At 38.2% G+C, this 21,758-nt stretch overlaps 2 protein-coding genes across 4 annotated transcripts; both read right to left on the bottom strand.

The window, feature by feature from the left end:
• Positions 1-1,278: 1,278 nt before the first annotated feature.
• LOC105054635 (lipid phosphate phosphatase delta) lies at positions 1,279-7,066 on the bottom strand. The gene is made up of 8 exons (XM_010936202.4): positions 6,379-7,066; positions 6,174-6,269; positions 6,004-6,078; positions 5,757-5,887; positions 3,543-3,646; positions 3,199-3,327; positions 2,935-3,050; positions 1,279-1,853 (listed from the first exon to the last, which is right to left on the bottom strand). Exons 1-8 carry the CDS (start codon positions 6,541-6,543, stop codon positions 1,443-1,445), a joined length of 1,227 nt encoding a protein of 408 aa, XP_010934504.1. The 5' UTR covers positions 6,544-7,066; the 3' UTR covers positions 1,279-1,442.
• Positions 7,067-7,930: 864 nt separating this feature from the next.
• LOC105054643 (phosphatidate cytidylyltransferase 1) lies at positions 7,931-21,443 on the bottom strand. Of its 3 annotated transcripts, XM_010936214.4 has the most exons (13): positions 21,129-21,442; positions 20,871-20,952; positions 19,221-19,317; positions 18,461-18,714; positions 18,162-18,313; positions 16,937-17,078; positions 15,503-15,659; positions 11,669-11,716; positions 11,497-11,583; positions 10,940-11,068; positions 10,801-10,857; positions 8,399-8,482; positions 7,931-8,314 (listed from the first exon to the last, which is right to left on the bottom strand). In XM_010936214.4, the coding sequence occupies exons 3-13, from the start codon at positions 19,296-19,298 to the stop codon at positions 8,225-8,227; spliced, it is 1,278 nt and encodes a 425-aa protein (XP_010934516.1). In that variant the 5' UTR covers positions 19,299-19,317; positions 20,871-20,952; positions 21,129-21,442; the 3' UTR covers positions 7,931-8,224. The 3 variants fall into 3 exon arrangements, with proteins under 3 accessions (XP_010934516.1, XP_029123635.1, XP_019711076.1); XM_029267802.2 differs by lacking the exon at positions 18,461-18,714 and having other exon boundaries at positions 18,162-18,318; positions 21,129-21,443; XM_019855517.3 differs by lacking the exons at positions 19,221-19,317; positions 20,871-20,952; positions 21,129-21,442 and having other exon boundaries at positions 18,162-18,318; positions 18,461-18,669.
• Between the last annotated feature and the right edge of the window lie 315 nt (positions 21,444-21,758).

The raw sequence follows: 21,758 nt of genomic DNA, 5'->3' as shown, positions 1-21,758 counted from the left end.
TGGAATGACGCTGCTCGATATGATGATTAGGAGTGATGCGGTGTGGCTTTTATATCTTGCATGGAGTATCCGGCTCTCTCGAGAGGCATGTTTGTCTTGCTCACAAGGGAACCATGAGCTACATGCTTTAAAGCTGCTTGATGTTCCCGGTTCGTGGGCGTAGTAAATTTGTTGGGTTTACGTTCATCATCGTCGTCATCATCATCGCATGAGAGGTTTTTTTTTTTTTCAAATCTTTATTATTAATAAATAAATTTCTTCATCTAAATTTTTCAGGTAATAAGTTTGGTAGCAAACCAGGCTGGGTATACCCTGGTCAATGGTACGGTGGTGTTTTTTTTATTCCTTTCTTTCGGAGTATAACAGCCGACATGAAAGATGAAATCTGTCACATGCTTTGTTTTATGGGGAGGAAATTGATTTCTTTTATTAAATTAAATAGTTAAAAATTATTAACTGCCCGTCCTAGATACTAAAAGTGCGTTAGAGGATGGTACAATGGAGCTTAAATAAATCATTTTAATAATCAAAATTACGTTTATTCAACTACGGTTATTTCATGTGACAACCGCAAGCTAGAAGTTTCAGAAACTTGAGTTGACCCTTCAATTATTCAACCTATTTTTCAATTTCAGTAGAGGCCACTCATTCAACTTTGTCGACCTGGACCATGTTTTCTTAATTTCAGTAGAGGTCATTTGTTCAACTTTATCGACCTGGATCATGTTTCATGACTTTAATAACAAGCTCATACATGTGCCCATTGTCTCATTTGAACATGCTGTCGTGGTAAAGTGATAAAGCCAGCCAAGCTGTGTGCTGATTGCACCCCTACTATAGGCATGATATTCCATGGCAGTGCAATTAGGCAACTAAGCACTCTGTTAAAGGTGTTCAACTGTTTTGTATGAGTTGATTTTAGACACTTTATACCATCCAGTCAGAAAATATTGGTTTGACGAGGGCCTTCCGCCCCTCCCTTTCCGTCAAGCCTCGTTATAGTTATCACACCAGTCATGGGAAATAGCACACTACCATGCCTATTACAAGCTGTAAAAGGTGAACCGAAAAGGTACTTTCCTTCCATGGTACTCTTGTTGCAGCAGGTTTGCCAGCTAGTTGATGGGATCTTTGATTTTTAAGAGATTCCTATAAATTTTGGTTAAGCCTGTGCGGCAACTTATTCGGTTCACTTAAATGATCACAAGAAGAATGGCAGGGAGGCCAAGAGGTTGAGGCTAAAATCATTAATTCCAATAGAGGATATTAGAATGCATGGACAGCTTTAAGCCACAGGTATCTCATATTTGAAAGACAATAATTTTTACAAAACTGATGTCAACAAATGATTTCATTTACAACCGTGCAAGGTCATTATGAGAAATTCAAATTGAAACAGGCTATTGAGTGTACAACTCTCATCCGTGGATTATGTATACCTGCTACAAATTTAAATGAGAGAAGAGTGATGGGACCAAATCAACCACCGACCATGCAAGGCCAGCATACTGGAGAAACCTTATTCCGGTGTCAACATCATATGCTTTCTGAGGGAACAAGGACGTCACTTTCTGAAGAAAACCCATTTGCTTATCATGAGACTTGCTCTTACTGCTGTCAGATCCCCTCAATGCTGGGACATAACATGAAGACACTATCGGGATGCCCAAAGTGTTGCACATCACGGGGAGCAACCACTTCGCTATAGCCTTGCTGCAGAACTTCACTACAAGTATAGTAGGTATGCCAACCAACATCCTTCCCAAGAAGATGAGAATGGGTAGTTCTTGGCTAAATATGTGTGGAACCCTCTCATGGTGAAAATGAAAGTAAGTTTGCTGGATTCCACTGACCTGGATGACAGTGGGGAAAAATAGTTTAGATTGTGTTCTCAATTTGATTAAGCACCAAAAAGCAGATAATGTCTTCGCTGCTAGAAAGAGAAGCTCCTTCTACTACAAGTAGAGCTGCATTCAATCTTCTATCTACAGTTTCTTCCACTGTTCATGTCAGTCGGAATGACATGCATCACACATGAGAAGTGTTGGCAGGCCAAAGGTGGGGTTGGGGGGAGGGGGAGGGGTAGAGAGACAGAGAGAACATTCTCGCCAAGTATTTTGGAGGTTTAATATCTAATATCATCTATTTCCTGATATTTGTTTCCTAGCCCCTGAAATGAAGAACTAAGTAGAGGTTTGCTTATTCTCAACTAATCTAGCTATGCAGTAATAAAATAGTGGAGAGATGAAAACTGGAAAAAAACTGCACTTAAAGGCAAATGCGAAGCATATATAATGGCTATCCTTACTGTCATCTAACATAGGGCCTATTTTGATATTCTATCAGGATTGGACTGGATATCCTGCTGGATTTCATTGATTGGGCAGCTTGTTTGTGTAATGACCCATATCAACCCAATACCCCTCAGCCCAAGTCTTGTGGGAGGATAAAGAGACCTCCAGAGCTCCTTTTTTATCTCCCTACAAATTAACAAATCCATGAGTTGGGATTTAGGCTAGGACATTGGCAGTGCCTAAGAATACCACAGGCTGGGCAGGCCACCAAGTCCGATTCCGGCAGGATATTCCAGCAGGAATTCCCTAACAGGTCCTTAGTCGTTTCTTTTTCCCTATAAGTGGTTCACTAAAATGCTCAGCAGAATAAGCAGTGACCTGTCATCGTGCCAAAAGGTTCACCATGACTGATACATCCATATGAAATATGATGAAAGCAAGGTTCTGTCACATGAATTGCCTGACAGAATGTTCAATAAAAATTAGTTAAACATGTCATAGTAGCTACATGTTACTGCTGATTCTTAACCACTGCATAGGATGAAAACCATCCTACCACAGAACCTAAAGGTTTTCCCCGGAAAAACAGATTTAAGTGACATCTAAATTGAGAAGCAAAAGGAGAGTAGTTTGTGCTTACTATTCCAAATGCAACACCATTAAACGCTGTGTGGTATTCAAAGCTTGGGGTTGGAAATTCTGGAGTAGGATATGCAAAACACAACAGGAAAGAAAGACTAGCCCAGAAGGATGTAACTGCAAAGTAAATCAGATTTAAAAAAAAAAAAAAAATCATCAGCAGTGAATGGGCTGAGAGAAGATGTTCTCCTAATCATAAATAAGGCATCCGATGATTAGTCACTAAGTAATGATGACAAACAATAAAAAATTTTTGTTTACATACCGTTCTGCCCAGATATAATAAAATCATCAACGTATCCATGAACTGTCAACCAAAAGAAAAGGATAACAAGCCCAAAGATGATTCCCGCAACAACATCAATCAAGCTATGCATACCCAAGTATATCCTCCCTACAAAAAAGAAGGAAACCAAGTTTACACACCCGGAAGTAGATCACGAAGAATGCAAACTACAACCAGCATTAAGGTAATTCCTCCTCCTCCTTCATAAAAATGAATTCTTTCAACATTCTAAGCCTGTCTTCTTAAATAGCATCATTGCACCAAAATAAATAGCTAACGGTGGAAAACATCGGCTAACATTTCTGGAATGAGCTGAAACTCACCTATGCCAATTAGCATGACCAGTGCGAAAACAAGAGAAAACCCAACAGCAATTGCAACACCATCATTTTGAACACCGTGGTTCAGAACATAGTGAAGCAAATATCTGCAACATCCATAAAACAAGCATAACTGATGCTATACCACTCACTTCTACTTTCAACTTGTTCATCACTGTGTATACTAATATTATAACGATTACTGTCAAAGGCAAATTGTTAAACAAATCAGAAAAAGAGATAAGAATGACACCCATTTAAATATTTTGTAATGTGGATTTTTTTTTTTTTGGTGTGGGGGGTTTTTTTGGGGGGGGCGGGGGTGGATTTGTGGGGAGGGTAAAGTGGCAATTTCAATTAATCCTGAATACAAGAACTATGACTATTTGGTCAAAAGCATTATGAATTTTGACCTCTTTAGGTAGGCATAATTGATTGTCAACAGTTACGTGCAGGAGGTGGTTATTGACAATATGATAAAGAATGTGGCCGTTGGAAGAGGGACGATTGGACAAGCATCTATTGGGTATTAGGCTAATCAAATAAGCTTGAAATTTGGCTTGACAAGGCTCCCTGGCTTGACCCAGATCTTGAGCTTGAAATCTGGAGAAACAAAAATGCTATGCCAAGCTTGCCCACATTTGCCTTAGGTAAACTCAAAATAAATTAATAAATATAAATAAAAGTATAAACAATTTCACATGTATATAAATTTTAAACTATCATTTACTTATGAAAAAAGATCAGGCCTTGTGAAATGGTAAAACTGCTTCGTTGAGACCCAGATACCTTGGGTCCAAAACAGTGGGGCAACCTCTCCATAAAAGGGGGTAAGGCTGTACACATCTGATCTTCCCTAATCCCTGTAATTACAGGAGTCTCATGCACTTGGATGCCCTTTTTTATCATCTACTAGTAAAGTATAGATTTAATATCTTTTAAATTGTATTCATGACTAAAGAATCTATGGACAATATTTTTACATTCATGTATAAAAGGTAACTTAAATCTCAAATGTTAGAGAAGACCCACTGGTCAGGTTTTGATTTGGCCTTCCGGAGCGAGATATGTATGTATGTCACTAGTCCTAATCCTCTTGCACCACACTGGCCCTAACTCCTTTCCATCCAATACTAAGAAACCTCTTCAACATCACTGCTCCCTTACCCCCCACCCCCCAGTCCACCAACCTCTGATGGCCATCTCAATGTCTGCAAAGTTCAGCTTGATCCAACCCCCCCATCTCTGCCTCTGCCTTTGTCTATCTCGTTGCTTTGCTGCCTCCACCAATTCAACAACGATAATGTTTCAGAAAATAGAAAACCTCAAGTTTTACCTGATTGCCACCTCGGTTCACTTCCATCAACCATTCCACCTCCATCCGCCGCTACCCCACCATTACCGCCCAGGCAACCACCACTGTCATACCACTTTCACTGCTCACCTCCCTTGGCTGCTCCCTCCTTCACAGCACCAACAAAGCCTGAGTTACTGGTGCCTAGCGCAGCCAGCTAGTGATGAGCTCGAGTTGATTGAGCTTCTATACAAGGCAAAAATTATTTCAAATTGCATTAAAATGGCTGTTCACTTAGGATACGTTATAATGATGCTGCTTGTGCTTCTAAAAAGGTCATTCTAAGTGCACTACCAGAAGGTAACTTAGTCATGGACACAAAAAAATGCATTGCCTGTCATCAGTGGAATTTGAACACACTTGTATATTTTTAACCGGCAAAGATATTTGATAGATATTTTAGATGAATTTCTTGCTTGTCATTCTTGTTGTAGCTCATAGAACCAAACAAAATGAGTTGTCATTTCCAAACAGATGCTTCTTGCTTATAATTTCTGAGATTTTATTTTGTATTGGCTGAGGTTAAAGCTTCAATGTTTTTATCTACTCTGGGAGTGCAGAATTAGAGTGGATAGAGAGACTTGAACATTGTTCTCTGGGAACAAGACTTCCAAGAAGCCACCATTTGCCCAATGCCATCTTAGGGAGATCAGTCAACACTGCTTTTTTTTGATAGACTCTATCAGTAAGTTTCATTCATCAAATTCTACAACATCCTCACAGTAGCATCCTCAGGCCTTGATGGAAAATATTTCCATGCCTTGGTCATAGTCTTTATTTATCAGATAAAATCACTTTAATATATTAAAGAAAAGAACAACAAGCAATGACAGCTAAGGTGACTAACAGAAGAAAAAAGATACCCAGAGAGGCAGACAGTGTTGAGAGCATGTGAAGAAGGCAAGCCATATTCCATGGCATTCTCCTTCTCATCTTTAGTAGCAGTCACTCTTCTCACAGGAGGACAGCTGGGTCTAGGAGCCGATATCATATCCTACATTCCCTCAATCAAAAGAGCAAAGAAGAGAGTTAAAGCAAACAAAACATACATCAAATTTCTTTCCCTAAAATAACAGATTCAAGCAACTCTCAGATAGGCATCCAATCTACCTTTATAGAATTCCCAATGTAATCGCAGAAAGCCATCAACAGGGTCATCTGCCTGGCCAATTTGCCATGCCCGCTCTTTAAAATTACCAAAAGAAAACAAAACAAAACAATCATTTTTAACTCAAACAGCAAGAACTAACAAAGCTAAAAACGGAGAATCCAACGCATACCCAAAAGAGAAGAGGAAGAAATCCTGTGTAAAAGGGCACGGACACGATACAAGACAGCACCGAGAACATATCGTCCAAGAACCGATGCTGAATCCACTGTTCAAAATTCAACAAAAGAACCCGAAACAAGATAAAACATCCCAGCTTTCGCACAGAAACACGATCAAAATCGGCAAAAAAAGAGGTCAATCAGTCGCCGGCTCACCTGCAACCCAAGGATCAAGGGGGTATCCACGATCACGCGGCGGGTGACCCAGGGCTGGGTCAGGGCTCTCACCCTCCGGGTCAGATCGAACACCGACGACGCCAGCACCCATCCCAGGATCGAGGAGAGGGTCATGGCTTGCCAGAACGAGATGCCCGCATCCATCCCTGCCTCTCTCTCTCTCCCCGCTCCTTCCCCTGAGAAAATCAAAGGCTAAATATGCAAAGATCCCTCCCTTTTAAAAGGAAACCAAGTTTATCTTTAGAACACCACCAAAGTCCAAAGCTTTGGTTTCCCTTGGGCTTAGATGCCGGCCCCCGCCTTAATTCTTCCTTCCTTTAACTCTCCTAACTTTGGTGGGATATAAACGGCCGAGTTCAGAGGCTTCCAGTGAAGAAAAGATCTAATGAGACTACAATAATTTCTGGAATTCCTAAACCTCAAGACCAGTTCTAATTTTTTTATGGGATGGTGGATAGGGACGTTATTGCCGGTCTTCTTTTTTTGTTTTGCATGGCTTTGAATCCAACGGGAGTCCAACGGTCTGCACAGCGATGGGTGGCGGAAGAAGTCGTTAGGTTGAACGGCGACTCCCCTGGTTACGTCCGTTGGGCTTTGGGCGTCGACGGCACGGGACAGGTCGGGACCCAGGGGCGCTGGAAAACTATTATATTATTAGGTCGACTGCACTCTCTCGCGTTTTATACCGGCCGCCCCTTTTAGTTGGAAAATTATTATGGACAGGAGCCGTTAGCTGGCCGCTGGCCCCGTTCACGTGAACGGAAGTAATTTGAAGTTGCCAATCGTTTTCTTCACACTTTTGAATTTGTTGATTAGTTTCCTTCCCATGATGGGCTGGCTAAATTTCGAGGATGGTGTGCTGACTTTGAATTCAATGGTCCAGCTTTTGATGAGGATGGAGGTCTCAGTTCAGTTCGCGCATTTACATGCTGAGAAGCAGAGTATCTTTCATGGCACGTTTCATTATTTGTCTTGCAATGTGGCTCTACGTGCAAATTTCAGCATCCATGCTGCATCTCACGCCCCTTTGAGACGAAATGTATGGCAGACTCCGCGTTGGATAGTCAAATAATTAAACATGCGTCAGCTCTTGTAATATGTCTCCCACCTGCGATTGTTGGCTTGCTGTACTAAATGTCTGCAACCTCGGCACCTTTGGCTGGCCAAGGACCAGCAGCCACAAACAATCACACGGGCCTGACCATATGTGGTCACCATGGTGGCAGGAGAAAAGCCTCACGCTTAGCACCCTGGCCAATAGGAAAAGGCCATACAATGATGGGTCCCTCTCCACCACCGCCCCACTTGATGGCATGCTCTCTAGATGCCCTCCCAGGCTATTCGAGTTTTGCCATAACTAGAGAAATTAAAGCAGATGGCAATCCAGTTACTGCAAATTTGACACTTGTTAGGAGAGATTAATTTGTTGCATTTGTTCTTCGATCGTCTTTTCCTGGTGAAGATGGATCTTTGCACAGCCATATATGAATTTATCCTGATCATTCTTCACAGTAAAGGATCTCATCCACAATTTTCCAAACAAGTAACATAGCCTCTTCCAATTAGTGATTCTCATGCAAATGTTTCAAATGTATGTTCTTTTTCTCCTGATAAGCACACTGGATGCGATACCAAAGAGTAATGTGAATAGCATGCGAAGCACAGGATAATTCCAAGACTATACAAGACTTCTGAAATGAAAAAAAAAAAACATATTGACATGGTTTACGGGGCTATACAAAGCATTTAAGACCATATGATGGATAAAATATCTAAAGCATATCGAATTACAAGCGCTGCAAGTAATGAATTGCATCCGATGGTTTTAGGCGAGCATAGATTGTCTGTCTTGAAAGATCTTCCCCAGTTGCTCGTACAGAATTTGCTGCTCCTCAAAGGTAAGGTTCCTCAGTATCTGCAACCCATCCCCAATTAGTCTCTGACCAAGAACCAAGAAGTGGAACATGGGAATCAAGAATATAAGAAGAAGATAGCACACCTGGTCTAGAATCATTTCAACCGAAAAGCTCTGAGGCATGACAAAAGATTGATGGTATATGTATGCAAAAACTGCCATAACCATCTGCAGCAAAATGCAAGCAGAAAATCATTTAAAAGTAGCTACCCAATTCAGTGTTATATGTCAGCGTACAGGTCATTTTTCAGGCATAACAAATGAATGAAATATATAGAGGCAAAATGGCCATAATCATCTTCAACAAAATGGCACCTCACCATTCTTGTATTTCTTGGGAAGGAAACATGCAATCAGAGAATTATCTGACAAAAAATAAAATTTAGTAACATACAATTTATGTACGTACAAGATACCAATAATGGCCTTGCAAAACATCCTTGTTTTCCAGAATATTTAGAAATGTCATCATAAGTAATCAGTGCATTTCTTTTTAACCAGTGGGCAACCATCAAGATAAAGAGTAACAAGATGAATTAAAGCAAGAAGATGGAGTTTTGTTTGTGCTATATTTCTATTACCTCGTTAATAATATATTCATTTTGATCAAACTTAGTCCTTTGCATAGAATCTATCATTCTATTGTAACAAGCTTCTACACTTGACTCCGAGATTACCATGCGATCTTAAAGGGAACAAACATTTGCTCATATGATCTTAAAAGACCTTATTTTTTGCAACACTGGAAAAAAAAAAAAAAGATGAAAGAAAAGTCTGTGCATGGACAATACAGGTAAATATTGATGTTAAATCATAAAGCGGACAGCAAAATCTTTTCTGGATCAGATAATATAGAAGCTTCTTAGTGACACTTGTATTGGTGGACAAGCATGATCATATTTGTATAAAGGTGATATAATCTCCACTAGGGAACTAAACAATGGCATGTCTGTGCGACGATATGAAAGCATCTACTACAGAATTGGATGGCTGATGCAGGACAGTCCCTGAAAGGACACCTATTAGGGTCTAAGATAAAACTTAAACCACAGATTTCTGAAAATTTTAAATGTGACCTACATGTTAAAATTGAGGCATGAAGTTTGAAACGTCAATGCAAAATTGAAAGTAGATACAGTGATGAATCAAAAGAATATGAAACTAACCCCAATTAGGACTTGGGCGGATTTCAGAGAGCTTAGAAACACATCAAGTGCCTTGCTGTCCATTCAGTTAAAAGTCTGGATTTTCTTATCAAGAGAAATGACAAAATAAAGCAGCAACTGGAAATAGGGTTTGCATCAAATGAAACCGAATGTAGTCCGTGTATGCATAAGATAACAAGAGAGGGACTTAAAAGACTGCTAGATAACAGATCTGTGCTGCAAAGATTGAAGATTGCAGGAAAGCTGGTTAGGATAATAGAACCAAGTTTGGGGATTGATGCTTGGAAGGAAAACAAGGGAAAAAGAACCAGATGTAGAGAAAAAAATAGAGAAATACGGAAAGTTAACACAAGAATAAAGTGGAAGATCACACTTGACTTACTCTGGTGGCTAGAAATTCACACCTATGATCTAAAGGTTTCACACCTCCGTTACCAAATTGCATTCCAACAGAACAAGAATGCATCATCATTTTCTATTAATCAACCATCCACTCTATCACACAGAATCCCAAAGCCCTGCTTTAACAAAAAGAAGCTCTGACAGTTTACTTAATTCCAAAATTAACCCCCGTAAGGCATGGTTACCGTCATGGTCACTGTAGCATGAATAGTTCCATGAACAGCACCTCTACAAAAATCATGACCATCAAGCTGTTAAATAAGAACTGGGGTTTTTTAATCTCAGCTGATTCAAAATAACCCAGTAAAAACTAAAAATAATTAGTTATGGAAAGGAAATAAAACTAAAGCAAGTTAACTAAGATTAAATCTAAGAGAAATCCCCAGCGCCACAGGCCTCTGATGCATCATGACATGAAGTTGGATCTCCATCAATGGATTATATATATATATATATATATATATATATATATATAATTAGGAAAACCCAATGGAAGATTCACCCAGACCCACACATTGTACAGTATGCATAAGCATACATGGAGATCATCGCTGGACATCAAGAGTTGGACGGAGCTAGAGAGGAACAATTTAAGGAAATTTACTTCTAATACTTCAATAGGCGTTAATAGAGAAGTAGAATCCCTTTAGGCAAACCAAGAAAATGGAATAATGGTTAAATGGAATTATTCCTGTATTTTGTCTCAAGCTTGTGATACAGTTATAAGGACAATACAGGAATCCAGTTCTTTGCTGTATCAAAAAAGCTCTGCATGAGCTACAACTGTCAAAGTAGTTGATTAGAAGCAAATATGACTATCATATAACAAAATATGTTTCAGTGTTTCATACTTTTGCAGACTAGAATATGCTAGACTGTTTGATCCTTGAATGATATGTTAAATTCACAATGACTTACTTGGCAATCCATTCTATCAGTAATTCCACCATGTCCAGGGATGCTATCACCAAAGTCCTAAAATTATTGAAAGGGAAAAAAGATGTCATCGTTTACCAACTTTCTTAAATGTTTACTCCTATAGTTCAAAAATAAGCACCTTAAACTTAAACGCTCTTTTGAAACCACTCGCAAAAAATCCTCCAAATGGTGCTATTATTGATGCAAATAGACCAAGAGCGAGAGCATGCCACTGCACAGGCAGAATTGGCACCTCTTTCCACGGAAACTGCAGGAAAAATAGAGGCAAATTAGATATAAATTGAAAGAGATAAACAACAAACTTAATATATACTATAAGAACAAAGACACACACACACACACTCTGAAGAGAGCACATCAAATATGTTCAAGTCATAAAGAACTTCTTACAGATGTCATAATGATATATCAACCAATGATACAGGCCTTCCATAGAATTTTTGAAATGTACTCTATAGTTAAGACTAACAGGGGAAAAAGGAATCATTCATTTAGCAGCACTACAAGTAGTTACATAAAGATTTTTTTTTTTTTTTGCGTTTATCTTAAGAATAATTTGGGTGAAAAAAGAAGGGAAAATTGACCTGTCATCAAATAAGGAATATATTTTAAGGAAAATTTGAAATGAAGATAAATTTATACAAGGAAGCCAATTCTAGGATTTTGGGTTCTCACCCAGTGAGGCACCCATCCTGGTAAAGGATAATATTCTGGTTTAAACATTGGACCAGGATCACAGTGAAGCCATCCCGTAGACAAGTCCTGTAAGTATTCCGATCATGAGATTTGTATAGTCAACAACATCAGACAATATTGATATAATTGATGATTGCATACAAAAGGTTACCTTTCTTGGGCATGTTAGCCACTGGAAGCGGCCCATTAGATTCGCTAGCTGCACAGAGAATAGATTTGTGATTTAAAATATATCAGAACAGATAAAAAATTTGCACGCATGTGGATGTAGCTATTATGAAGCTATCTGTTAACATATAATAAGCAGAAAAGCCTACAGAAACTTAAAAACATATCATGAACTATTAACTTCCACCTGCATGTTCACAAATTTTCACCACCTTTAAACGAAAAAAAGAAGTTAAATAAATGGCAATGTGTGCCCAAGTGCTGGGCCTTAAAAAAAGGGGAGAAGCTAATTACCTTCCATCGTGAAACATTTTCTACTTAAGCGCTGATACAAATTTATGCATCTTAATGCAGAGTTACTCACATTCTACTTCAGGGTCTACATTGAAATGCTGCGAGAATCTTTCGAGTATTTTTCATAAATTTTAGATCATGACTTTGCTGCAATAATTATTTTCCTTGAAGAATTAGCCTTCAAGTATTTATTACCATAATCATTGATTCCTGGTGCTAATTTGCTAAAAGATTCCATCTTTTTAGCATTTACTGTTAGACCTTATGACATTATGATAAGTTATGAACAGTGTAGCCAAAGATATGAACAGTATGACCAAATGATAAAAGCATGTAAGATGTCCAAGATATTCTGTATAGCCAACCAGGCTTTTGGACTGAGAGAATAAGGAACGAAAAATGTCCAATCTATTCAACACAGCTTAAATTCAAATCAAACCCAAGTTCAAGTACCAACTTGCAACTGGTGAAACCATTTGTTCATGCACTGTGCATGTAGCGGTCGAAGCTTTTTGCATCAATAACAGCAAAAAGGATAATATCCAGCAAATATAAACAGTACAACAGAGGTTTGCACGTCAAATTCAAGCATAAATACTAATGCATGAATTTTGGATAGTGATATCCATCAGCACTAGTACCAGAACAACCTGTTCATACATAGAAAAGGTAAGGCAATTGGAATTCTCACTAGGTGTGGAAGAACCGAGCCCGAACAGCATAAGTGAAATATAAAATTTACAAAACTTTCTGCTAACTTATATATCATAGAACTCGTACAGGTTTACTTTTTTTCCTGCTTCACATTTGCTTTTTATGTCACTCTTTATCACTTCTCCTTTATTTTTATTGATTCCAATGTTTGAGTTAGGCCATAACAAGCCAACTCTGTCTCTTTCTTCAAATATGGTAATGGTTTCAAATTTTCAATGAAAGGGAACAATCATTGGGGACCTTATAATCCAGGGGAGTGAGAGAGCCTGGTGCAAATAAAAATATGATCTTCCACATTTAAGAAAGCTCCAGTGACACTTGTAACAAACATCACATGGTTGTCGGTTTTTTATTTTTCCTCTTTTTCTTTTTCTTTCTCCCCTTTGGATTTTGTTCAATTAATCATGTACCAAGAAAGTTGTAGAGATGGCAGCAATCAGCATTAGATTATTAATGAAGCATGATATACTGTGAAAGTAATAAATGGGTTGATTCATTTCTTCCTGAGTTTCCTAAGCAGGTGCACCCCATGAGAGATCATGCTTGGTAATACTTTGTGCTTGTCTAAGGATAACAACATAGATCTATTGCTAGAATACATGAGTAGCTCCACTACATACTGGACTTTTCCAAATTCAAAGGCACAATCTTTCAAGCTTAATATGAATCAATCAACAAACTCACTAAACTTCTCTATATGAATGACAGAATATAACTTTTATTAAACTGGGAATTTGGGATGTTTCAGGCCATATCTGAAAGAATAGGGGGAAAAAGACTTTGTCAAATTTGAAGGTGCATTTTTTCAAGATTACCATAAACTAATCAACAGAATCACCAAACTACTCTATATGGATCACAAAATAAAACCTTTGTTAAATTGGAATGTTGCAGAGCATTAGCATAAGATGGGGGTAAAAATCATCCATTTGAGTGCAGGCTATTTACGCAATATAAGATCACAGGTAACATTTACCAATTAAAATCTGGTAATAACATGCTTAAAGATTACGATATAAGGTCACATGTCTGCCCAGTGAAAGTGTTTTTCTGTAACATAATTAAATAGAAAAGAAGCTTTATATCTAAGATTATTCTAAAGAAAATTTCCTTTTGCTTCACAAGACAACAACATCTTCTACTTCTACAACATACACGACTGGTAATTCATAGAGTTGTCGGCCAAAAAAAAGGACAAGAAAAAAAAATAAAGATTATTTCCAATAAAATCACAAAGAAACAATGGCCTAACAGCGATGAAACCCACCAACTTGGTGCATGCATGGGTGTGTGTGTTTGTCTGTGTGCACGCGTGCGTGTGAGAGAGAGGCTGCGATTTGCATGGCTAGCAAATAAAGTAAGCACAAACTTTTTATCTTTTAACAAGAAACAATAGCTTCTGGTGGTGGATAGCATTTAAGGCAAATAACAATTTTCTTGAGCAAAAATTCATAAAAAGAAAATGAGAAAAGAAAGCCAAGGAGAAAGGGTGAGTGGCAACCTATTGGTGTTTATCCTGCAAAGTTTCAAATGACTGATTCTATGGATACGTCAGTTTTTAAAAAAAATTATATTCGTCATGCCTCACATGATACTTGAAAAACAATGTTCATGATATATTTTTTTTTTATTCCAAGAAATCACATGCACCCTAACTACCGATGCCTGTCTCTTGAAATCAGAAAATGTGTCAGTAAATTGTACTTTGTGAACAATCAACGGAAATCACTCTCTTCAATTCAAAATCCAAAGAATGCAAGCAAAGATGCATGGAAGACACTGCAATGTTTCAGCATGAGCGCACATTTGGAGCTGAAATATGCATCATCAGTCACTATTGAGTGAGCTAAAATTTAATAAAAAAAGCAACATTCAAAATCATGTGGATATCCTTCAATGATTAGTACCCAACTGCCCCCAAGAGTCTCAGCACTTTAAACAAAAGAGAAGAAAATGAAGGATCAGCCTGCTTGAAACAAGACATGAGAAATTCATATTTAGTAGCACCAGTGTAAGTGTTCAGACTTGAATGAAGAAACAGGAAAAAATGTTGTGGCATATATCAAATGAAGGCTTAAATTCAAATCATCAATATCGCATAACTGATTCATATATACATAAGGGCTTGTAAATGGAGTGTCATGCAGCCAATTCCAACTTTTGCAAGCAACAGAACAATTTGACAACCGTATGAACTTAGCTTATCAGACATTCAGCTCTGCAGTTTGAAGCGGCTTCTATACCAGGCCAGGTGGAATTTTCAAATTTGTAAAATTTTCCAAGTTAAGGATTGCATGTGGCTAGCAGTTGCATCCTGACATAATTTTTTAAATGATTTTCACAGCAGCTATCAAATAAGTTCATAGCCAGGTTTCAAAGAATTAGCACCAGCTACTGATATTGTGAGAGCTCTCCTTGTAACAACATACAAAAAAAAAGGGATATCAAACTGCTACAGAAAACGGAAAACAGTAGTTTGATAGCTTATTGTCTTCCCTTAGGAATGTTTCAATATTGTACATTTCAGTAAATATTTAATTGGCACATAAGCAACTAATGAGAAAAATATCTTCATATCGATAAAACATGGAAAAGGTAAATATCATTAGGAAATGCTTGGCTGACATAAAAGGGCAGAGTTATAATTCTCAACAACAATGTAAGATCCAAATTTAGCATAGTTGCACAAAAAAAAAGTCATCATACCTTAGTGTCTGTGTGTGTCTCTATATATATGTGTGTGTGTGTGTGAGAGAGAGAGAGAACAGAAACATGATTTATAATTAAGAAACAAGTTCGTGACACTCACCACAAAAGCAGAGAACAGAGTTGTAACTAGTGCCCCGATAAAACCTTCCCAAGTTTTCTTTGGAGACAGTTTGATCAAAGGTGTTCTCCCAAAAAAGAAACCAAAAAAATATGCAGCAATATCATTGATGACAATAAGTGAAGCTGGCAAAAGAAACCTGCATAAAAATAAAGCTAGTTTATCATAAGTAGATTAATATCAAAAAAATCACAATGATAGAAAACGAAGCTACAAGATAGAGCAAGGATCGCCGACTCAGAACCAGATCCCGCGCTGGCTAGCCGGCAGTACACCCTCATATCAGGTCTAACCTACGTGGAAACGGAGGATGAACCACAGAGGAAGAGAGAGAGAGAAAGAAAGAGGGGGAGGGAGGGAGAGAAAGAATGGGAGGCTGGCGAAGATGCTTGAGTGGTCATCGGAGGGCTGCAGAGGCCACCGGAGGGCTTCCGAGGTCCTCCGAGATCCGTGGTCCTCCATGAGAAAAAGTGAGAAACTGAGAAAAGAGATATAGAGAGGAGGGCGGAAGGAGAGGAGAGGATGAAGGGGAAGGTGGCAGGGAGGCCGTCGGAGGGCTGTTATGGCCGTCGGGCGGCCCAAAACCCCTCCCTCCTCTCCCCTCCCCCCTCTCTCTCTCACAGTTTCTCTTGCGGAGACATAGAGGCTCAGTGGCCCTCTGATGGTCTTGACAGGCCACCGCTAGGCTTCCCCTCTCCTTCCCTCCCCTCCTCTCTCTTTTCCTCTCTTTCCTTCTCCCTTGTTCCGTTTTCACTGGTGTTCTAAATCAGATGTCCGAACCGCACTGATTAGCCACTGATACAGTTCAACACGCCTCGAATCGTCCAGTTCAACGAACCCTGGGACAAAGCATCTAAAAGAAAATATAATGTGAACTCTCATCAATCAAAAAAATCGACTTGGTTCTTTTCTCAGAGCAGCCCAAAAAAAAATATTCTGAATCAAAATAGGAGAAAGCCCTACAAATATTTCTTCACAAAATAAAAAGGGAAAAGAAACATCCAGCATTGGTGCCATGTCTCCATGAGTCTCAAATTATCAACATCTTAACCTCAATGAAACCTACCATAAGGACCCTTCCAAAGAATAAAATACTTTTCAAACATATAGATATGTAAATATATCAAATACCTTCTTGTCAAAAACCTGTTACCATGCCACATAACATGACAGAGGAGAGAAAAACATAAACATTTTATTAATGATAAAAAATATAAACATGTGGCATAATTAGATTGGTCTATGAACAGTCAAATAATCTGTAAAGTTAGCACACTACTCCAGAAAGAAAACATCAGGCCTCTCAAAAATAATTCGTACATTGGTGAAGCACTACAAATCTGAAATAAATGATGTCGACAAGAATAAAATTTTTAGCTTAATAACATCATAATAAGGGATATATAGGCAATTTACCAGAATATTCCTTCAAATATATTTGCCACAGTGAAGGAGGACTGTACAAAAACTATTAGAAGGATCATGTGAGTCCATGCATACTGGCTAAACTGATACTTGTACATCTTCTTCTTTAGTGTAAGAATAAACCAGACAAAACCTAAGCCACCAATAGACAAAGTTTAATTATTACAGGGAGTCAATAAACTATGAGCACATATATAGGAAAATAAAATATAAAGAGGCATTAATCTAAGGGCAACAAACTATGAACTCTTTGTGAATCTGGTCCAAGAATAAATGAAAATTGTATTTACCCCTTTCTACCATGATAACCTAGGCAGGCTAAACAGGCTGCTGCACCACTTCTGGATCTCCTCAGAAACTAGTCCCAACACTCACTTCCTAGGGGTTTTCTAATTAATTTTCCTTTCTAAGAGACCTGCTTTCCCAAACCCACAGCAGACCCCTTAACCAAGCCTCACACTTCTTCCCACCCCTTCCCCAAATTGGAAAAAAAAAAAAAGGAAAAGAGAAAAAGAAGCTAAGGTAGTCCATTCCCCTTGTGCATCATAAAATGGATACAACCTTACAATGTTTGTCAAGTATGTATTCGTTTTTACATTTTTAGTAAAAAGAGGATCTTCAATGCTAGTCATAGATGCAATCAGAAGAACATGTGGGCTAGTTTATCTTCTATACATTGCATTTTCTTTAAATCATAAAGAGTGGATTACTTTCACCAAATTGTTTTTACATAGCACATTCTTAATTTTATGGTATCACATCATGATATTTACATGTTGACTTTACCATTGAAAGTTGCCTCTAAAATCAGAAGTTGCTCTAGCTCTTAACTCCATTAGAGTAAAGAATTTTTATCTCTTCGAAACTTGTTTTCGTTGTAATGAGAGTTCTGTTATAATGTTAAATCATTTATATTTTATTGCATATTCATTTGTTGCATCATTTTGCAGTATGTTTACTCATTCTCTTCCACATTGTTGATTAGAATATGAAATCATAACCGGATAACAGTCCAAAGCAATTGAACCAGCCATGAAAGAAGAAAAAAGATGAATCATCAATGTTCTGGTTTTGTACAAAATGATGGGAGGAAAGAACAGAGAGCATCTGGAAATCACACAGGCGAACATATAAAGATCATGGTTGCTGAATTTTTTTATTTTAGAATGTGATAACAGCATATGCTCACATATGATGTAAGAAAGAATATAATAACCTGCGATGTATAGGAAATAACAGATAACCATCTGGTATTTGATAACCCAGCTCACAATCTGATATAGCAATTTATCTGAAGTTACAGTATTGACAAGCTGTCTGCTGAGAAAGCGTCCATAAGTAAACAACATTGCGGTGAAGAAAAAATGCCTGCACTGTGGAAAATGGATAAATTAAATGAAACTTAATTCAAATCACAAGATCTCATTCAAATCCCTTAGAGAAAAAATCATAGTTTTTGATTAACAATGGCTATTAAACATGCTGGGAATTTTGTCAAATAAAACAGAAATATACCAATTTAAAAGCCTGAATCCTGGAAGCTGTCTGTCTTCATTAGCTTTCCTAAGTAGATTAAACAGCTCCCTTGCCATAAAGATTTGGATGACAACAATCATGGCCCAAATATATAGATGGCCCATGTAGATTATAAATATGAAACCCCCAATCATCCACAATGATGAATACGTGCGAATAAGCATTGATTTGTATTTGTTGCGGTCATTAACAAGCAAATTTGCCCCATTGGTTTTATTTGCATCTTGAGAAACCTGAAACAAAGGAATAATTTTCTTTAAAAGTTCCATGAAGAACTGCAGCAGTGCAACAATCCATCCAGTTGGTAGCAATCAATTTTACTTCACTCACTAATATAATCATCAATTGCTGCACCTAACGGCATATAAAGCTATAGTTATCATTCTAACAATGATCAGTAACGCAGTTAGGCACCTAACAGCATATGAAGCTGTACTTATCATTCTAACAATGATTGGTAATGCAGTTGCCCAAAGTCTATATTGCAAGTAAATGGCAAAAAGATCCAGTGATGAATGAGACTAGAAAAGAGGAAATGATTTTTAATCCATCAATTAGCTTTCACTAGTGTAAATAACCATAAAGCTTAACAATGAATCCTAGGCAGCATTGTTGCTGTTTTAGTTCCATTGATTCCTCAAAACACTCACTTATGAGAATCAAAAGGGAAATTTCTTAACAAACGATTACCGAACACGAAAAATAACTGGAAATGAACCAAGACAAGCAAGTAAACTACCTCACTCGAGCGTTTGCGATGCCGAACTCGACCCAGGTGAATTGATGGAGCTTCATTGGAGCTATTATCCTTTTGCATGGTTGCTTTATTTTGTTATCTACAGAAATAACCAAAATTGAACAACGTTCTCGATTAAACAAGTTAAAAACCATAACATGTACCAAAAAAGGATATCGAATAGATATATCTCTGACTGTTAAACATTAAAGTTTGAAGATTCAACAGAAATAACAGCAGCACATCTACAAAAAAGACAAGATCCATAAGCAGCTATCACATGCAATTTTTCCCCAATTCCCATGATATATTTTGTTTAAAAAAGGAAGCATAGTTTGCAAGCAAATTCAATTAGTTAAAAGTCAAAGCAAATTTACATGCACATTTATTCAATTAATTATATGTCATATAATTTGAGACTCTCACTAACTTAAAAAAAAAAAAAAAAAATCTTGGAAAGGTGCATGATTTAAATGATACTCAGAGCAACTGTACAGATAACCTAATTCCCTCATTGTTTACCCTATTCCATTAGTGCTGAAGTTTATTAAGCATTTTTACAGTTCAAGCATGTTGATTGATTGGTTTAATCAAGACAATAATAAAAGGTCTGTTAGCTCCAATCAAGGCACACAAAGTCAACCCCTTCTACTTGCATGCTTCAGCAGCTTCACATTTAACCTCAGCCATCCTGCTTTCCATCTTCGAAAAACTACTGCTAGAGATGTCCTCAAAACCAGTATAATATTTTAAAAATTAACCGTAATTTCTAAAGAGCATCCAACGCAATGTAGGTCAACACTAATACCTGCCAGTGTTAAATTGGCTCGCATATAGACCTTTCTGTTCCCTTATCTTTCTTTAGGTCAAGTTTGATAACTGTTCCTCACTTCACCATTTCATGCTCTTATGCAACAGATGTTTGAGCATGCTTTTATCCAGAACCTATTGGTATATAATCAACTTAGGATTGATTATAGGGGTTATTGCCCACGAATATATGAACTATTTCTTACAAATGTAGGCAGGAATAAACATATATGCATGCTCTAACTTGGCTCTCCATTTTGAATGACTCCGGTTTGCCCTTCACTTAACAGTGCTTCAAATCAAGCACTTTCCTCATCAAGTTTTCGAGTTTTCACTTTTCATGCTTTACTCCATGCTAGGCTCCATTCGATGCATCCACTTTGAACCCTTTATATATATTCTTTCATTCCATGAGCATTCCTTGCCCAGGTCAGCTAGATGTTTTAGAGCTTCAAGCTATAAGCCCTTTGCCCCCATCAAGCAAAATACATACTTCAATTGCACTCAAATTCATGGTTTCCCTTTAGTTTCAATTATTCATCTACCACTCCCATTTACTTAACCTCACAACATTTTTTTCCTAAAAATACTCGAGTTGTGTGGTTACAAACAATTTTAACATTCTTTCCAGCCCAAACTTTGCATCAAATTTAAACCTGAAGAAAACCAATCCGCTTCCCAACCCTAACCGACCTGCTTGAACAAAAGTCCTAGCCACACAGGCGTAAATTACAAATCAAGAATCTTGTCCAAAGACCGTCGGCCCAATCCAAACAAACACGCAGTGTTTTCTTCATATTAAATGCAACAACAGCAAGAAAAGGAAAAGAACTCAAATCTTACCTCTTTTGTAACAGCTCCCCGGGTTAGAGACCTCTCGTTCCCTTCTCCCGGCTCGACAACCAGAACCATACAACAACAAATCCTACACAAATAACAACAAAAAAAATCAGAGACGCCAAGAGATTCTCTTACTATTCTAAGGTAGCGATCCCTTTCTTGACAGTTCGAAAGTCAAGAAAAAAGAAAACAAGAAAGATCCTCTATGATCACCAAGAAAGGTATTCCAAGACAGTAGATAGAGGCAGTTATTCTGCTTACCTTGGGGCTTTGGGAGCTCAGAGAGAGAAGGGAGGAAGCTCAAGAGTCTTTGGCCCGAAGGAAGCTCAAGACAAGGCGCCAGACGGCGTCCGAGGGAGCGGGATTGAGAAGGGATTGCGGATGGGAAGAGTAATAAAGATAGTATCCAGGTCTATCTAAGAGCGCAGCCTTCTGCCCTTTTGTTGGGGCGAAGGGGCAGCGGGGAGAAGAGAGAAAGGGAGGTCGCTTGGTACCGGAATGGGGGGCGAGGGATAAGATCTTGGGCATCGGGGGAAAGGGAGAACTGGTGAAGTCCTGTGGTGGGGCTGTGACAATCTAAGAAGTATTCCATTATTTTAGGAGTGGGTCTATCATTCCATTTGGCTTTTCCCCAATGTGTACTGGTCCGACCCCAGCAACGGCTGTGATAACAATGTGAACTGATGGATTATGTGGTGCTGATACTGACACGTGTGACGTGTTTTGAAACAGAGATGCACTTGTTGGATGGCTGTGATGCCCTCAAAGTAAATTATTTTGCCTTTTTAATTTAAACCCTTGCAAATAAATTTAGGGTTTGTTAGATGTCTGGGTTGAAAATCCTATGGATACATTGGATTGAGTCAGCATAATTAGAAAAAAATCAATATA

This window comes from Elaeis guineensis, chromosome 2 (genome assembly GCF_000442705.2).
Source record: "Elaeis guineensis isolate ETL-2024a chromosome 2, EG11, whole genome shotgun sequence".
NCBI classification, from domain to species: domain Eukaryota; kingdom Viridiplantae; phylum Streptophyta; class Magnoliopsida; order Arecales; family Arecaceae; genus Elaeis; species Elaeis guineensis.
This window is presented reverse-complemented; position numbering and strand designations above follow the sequence as displayed.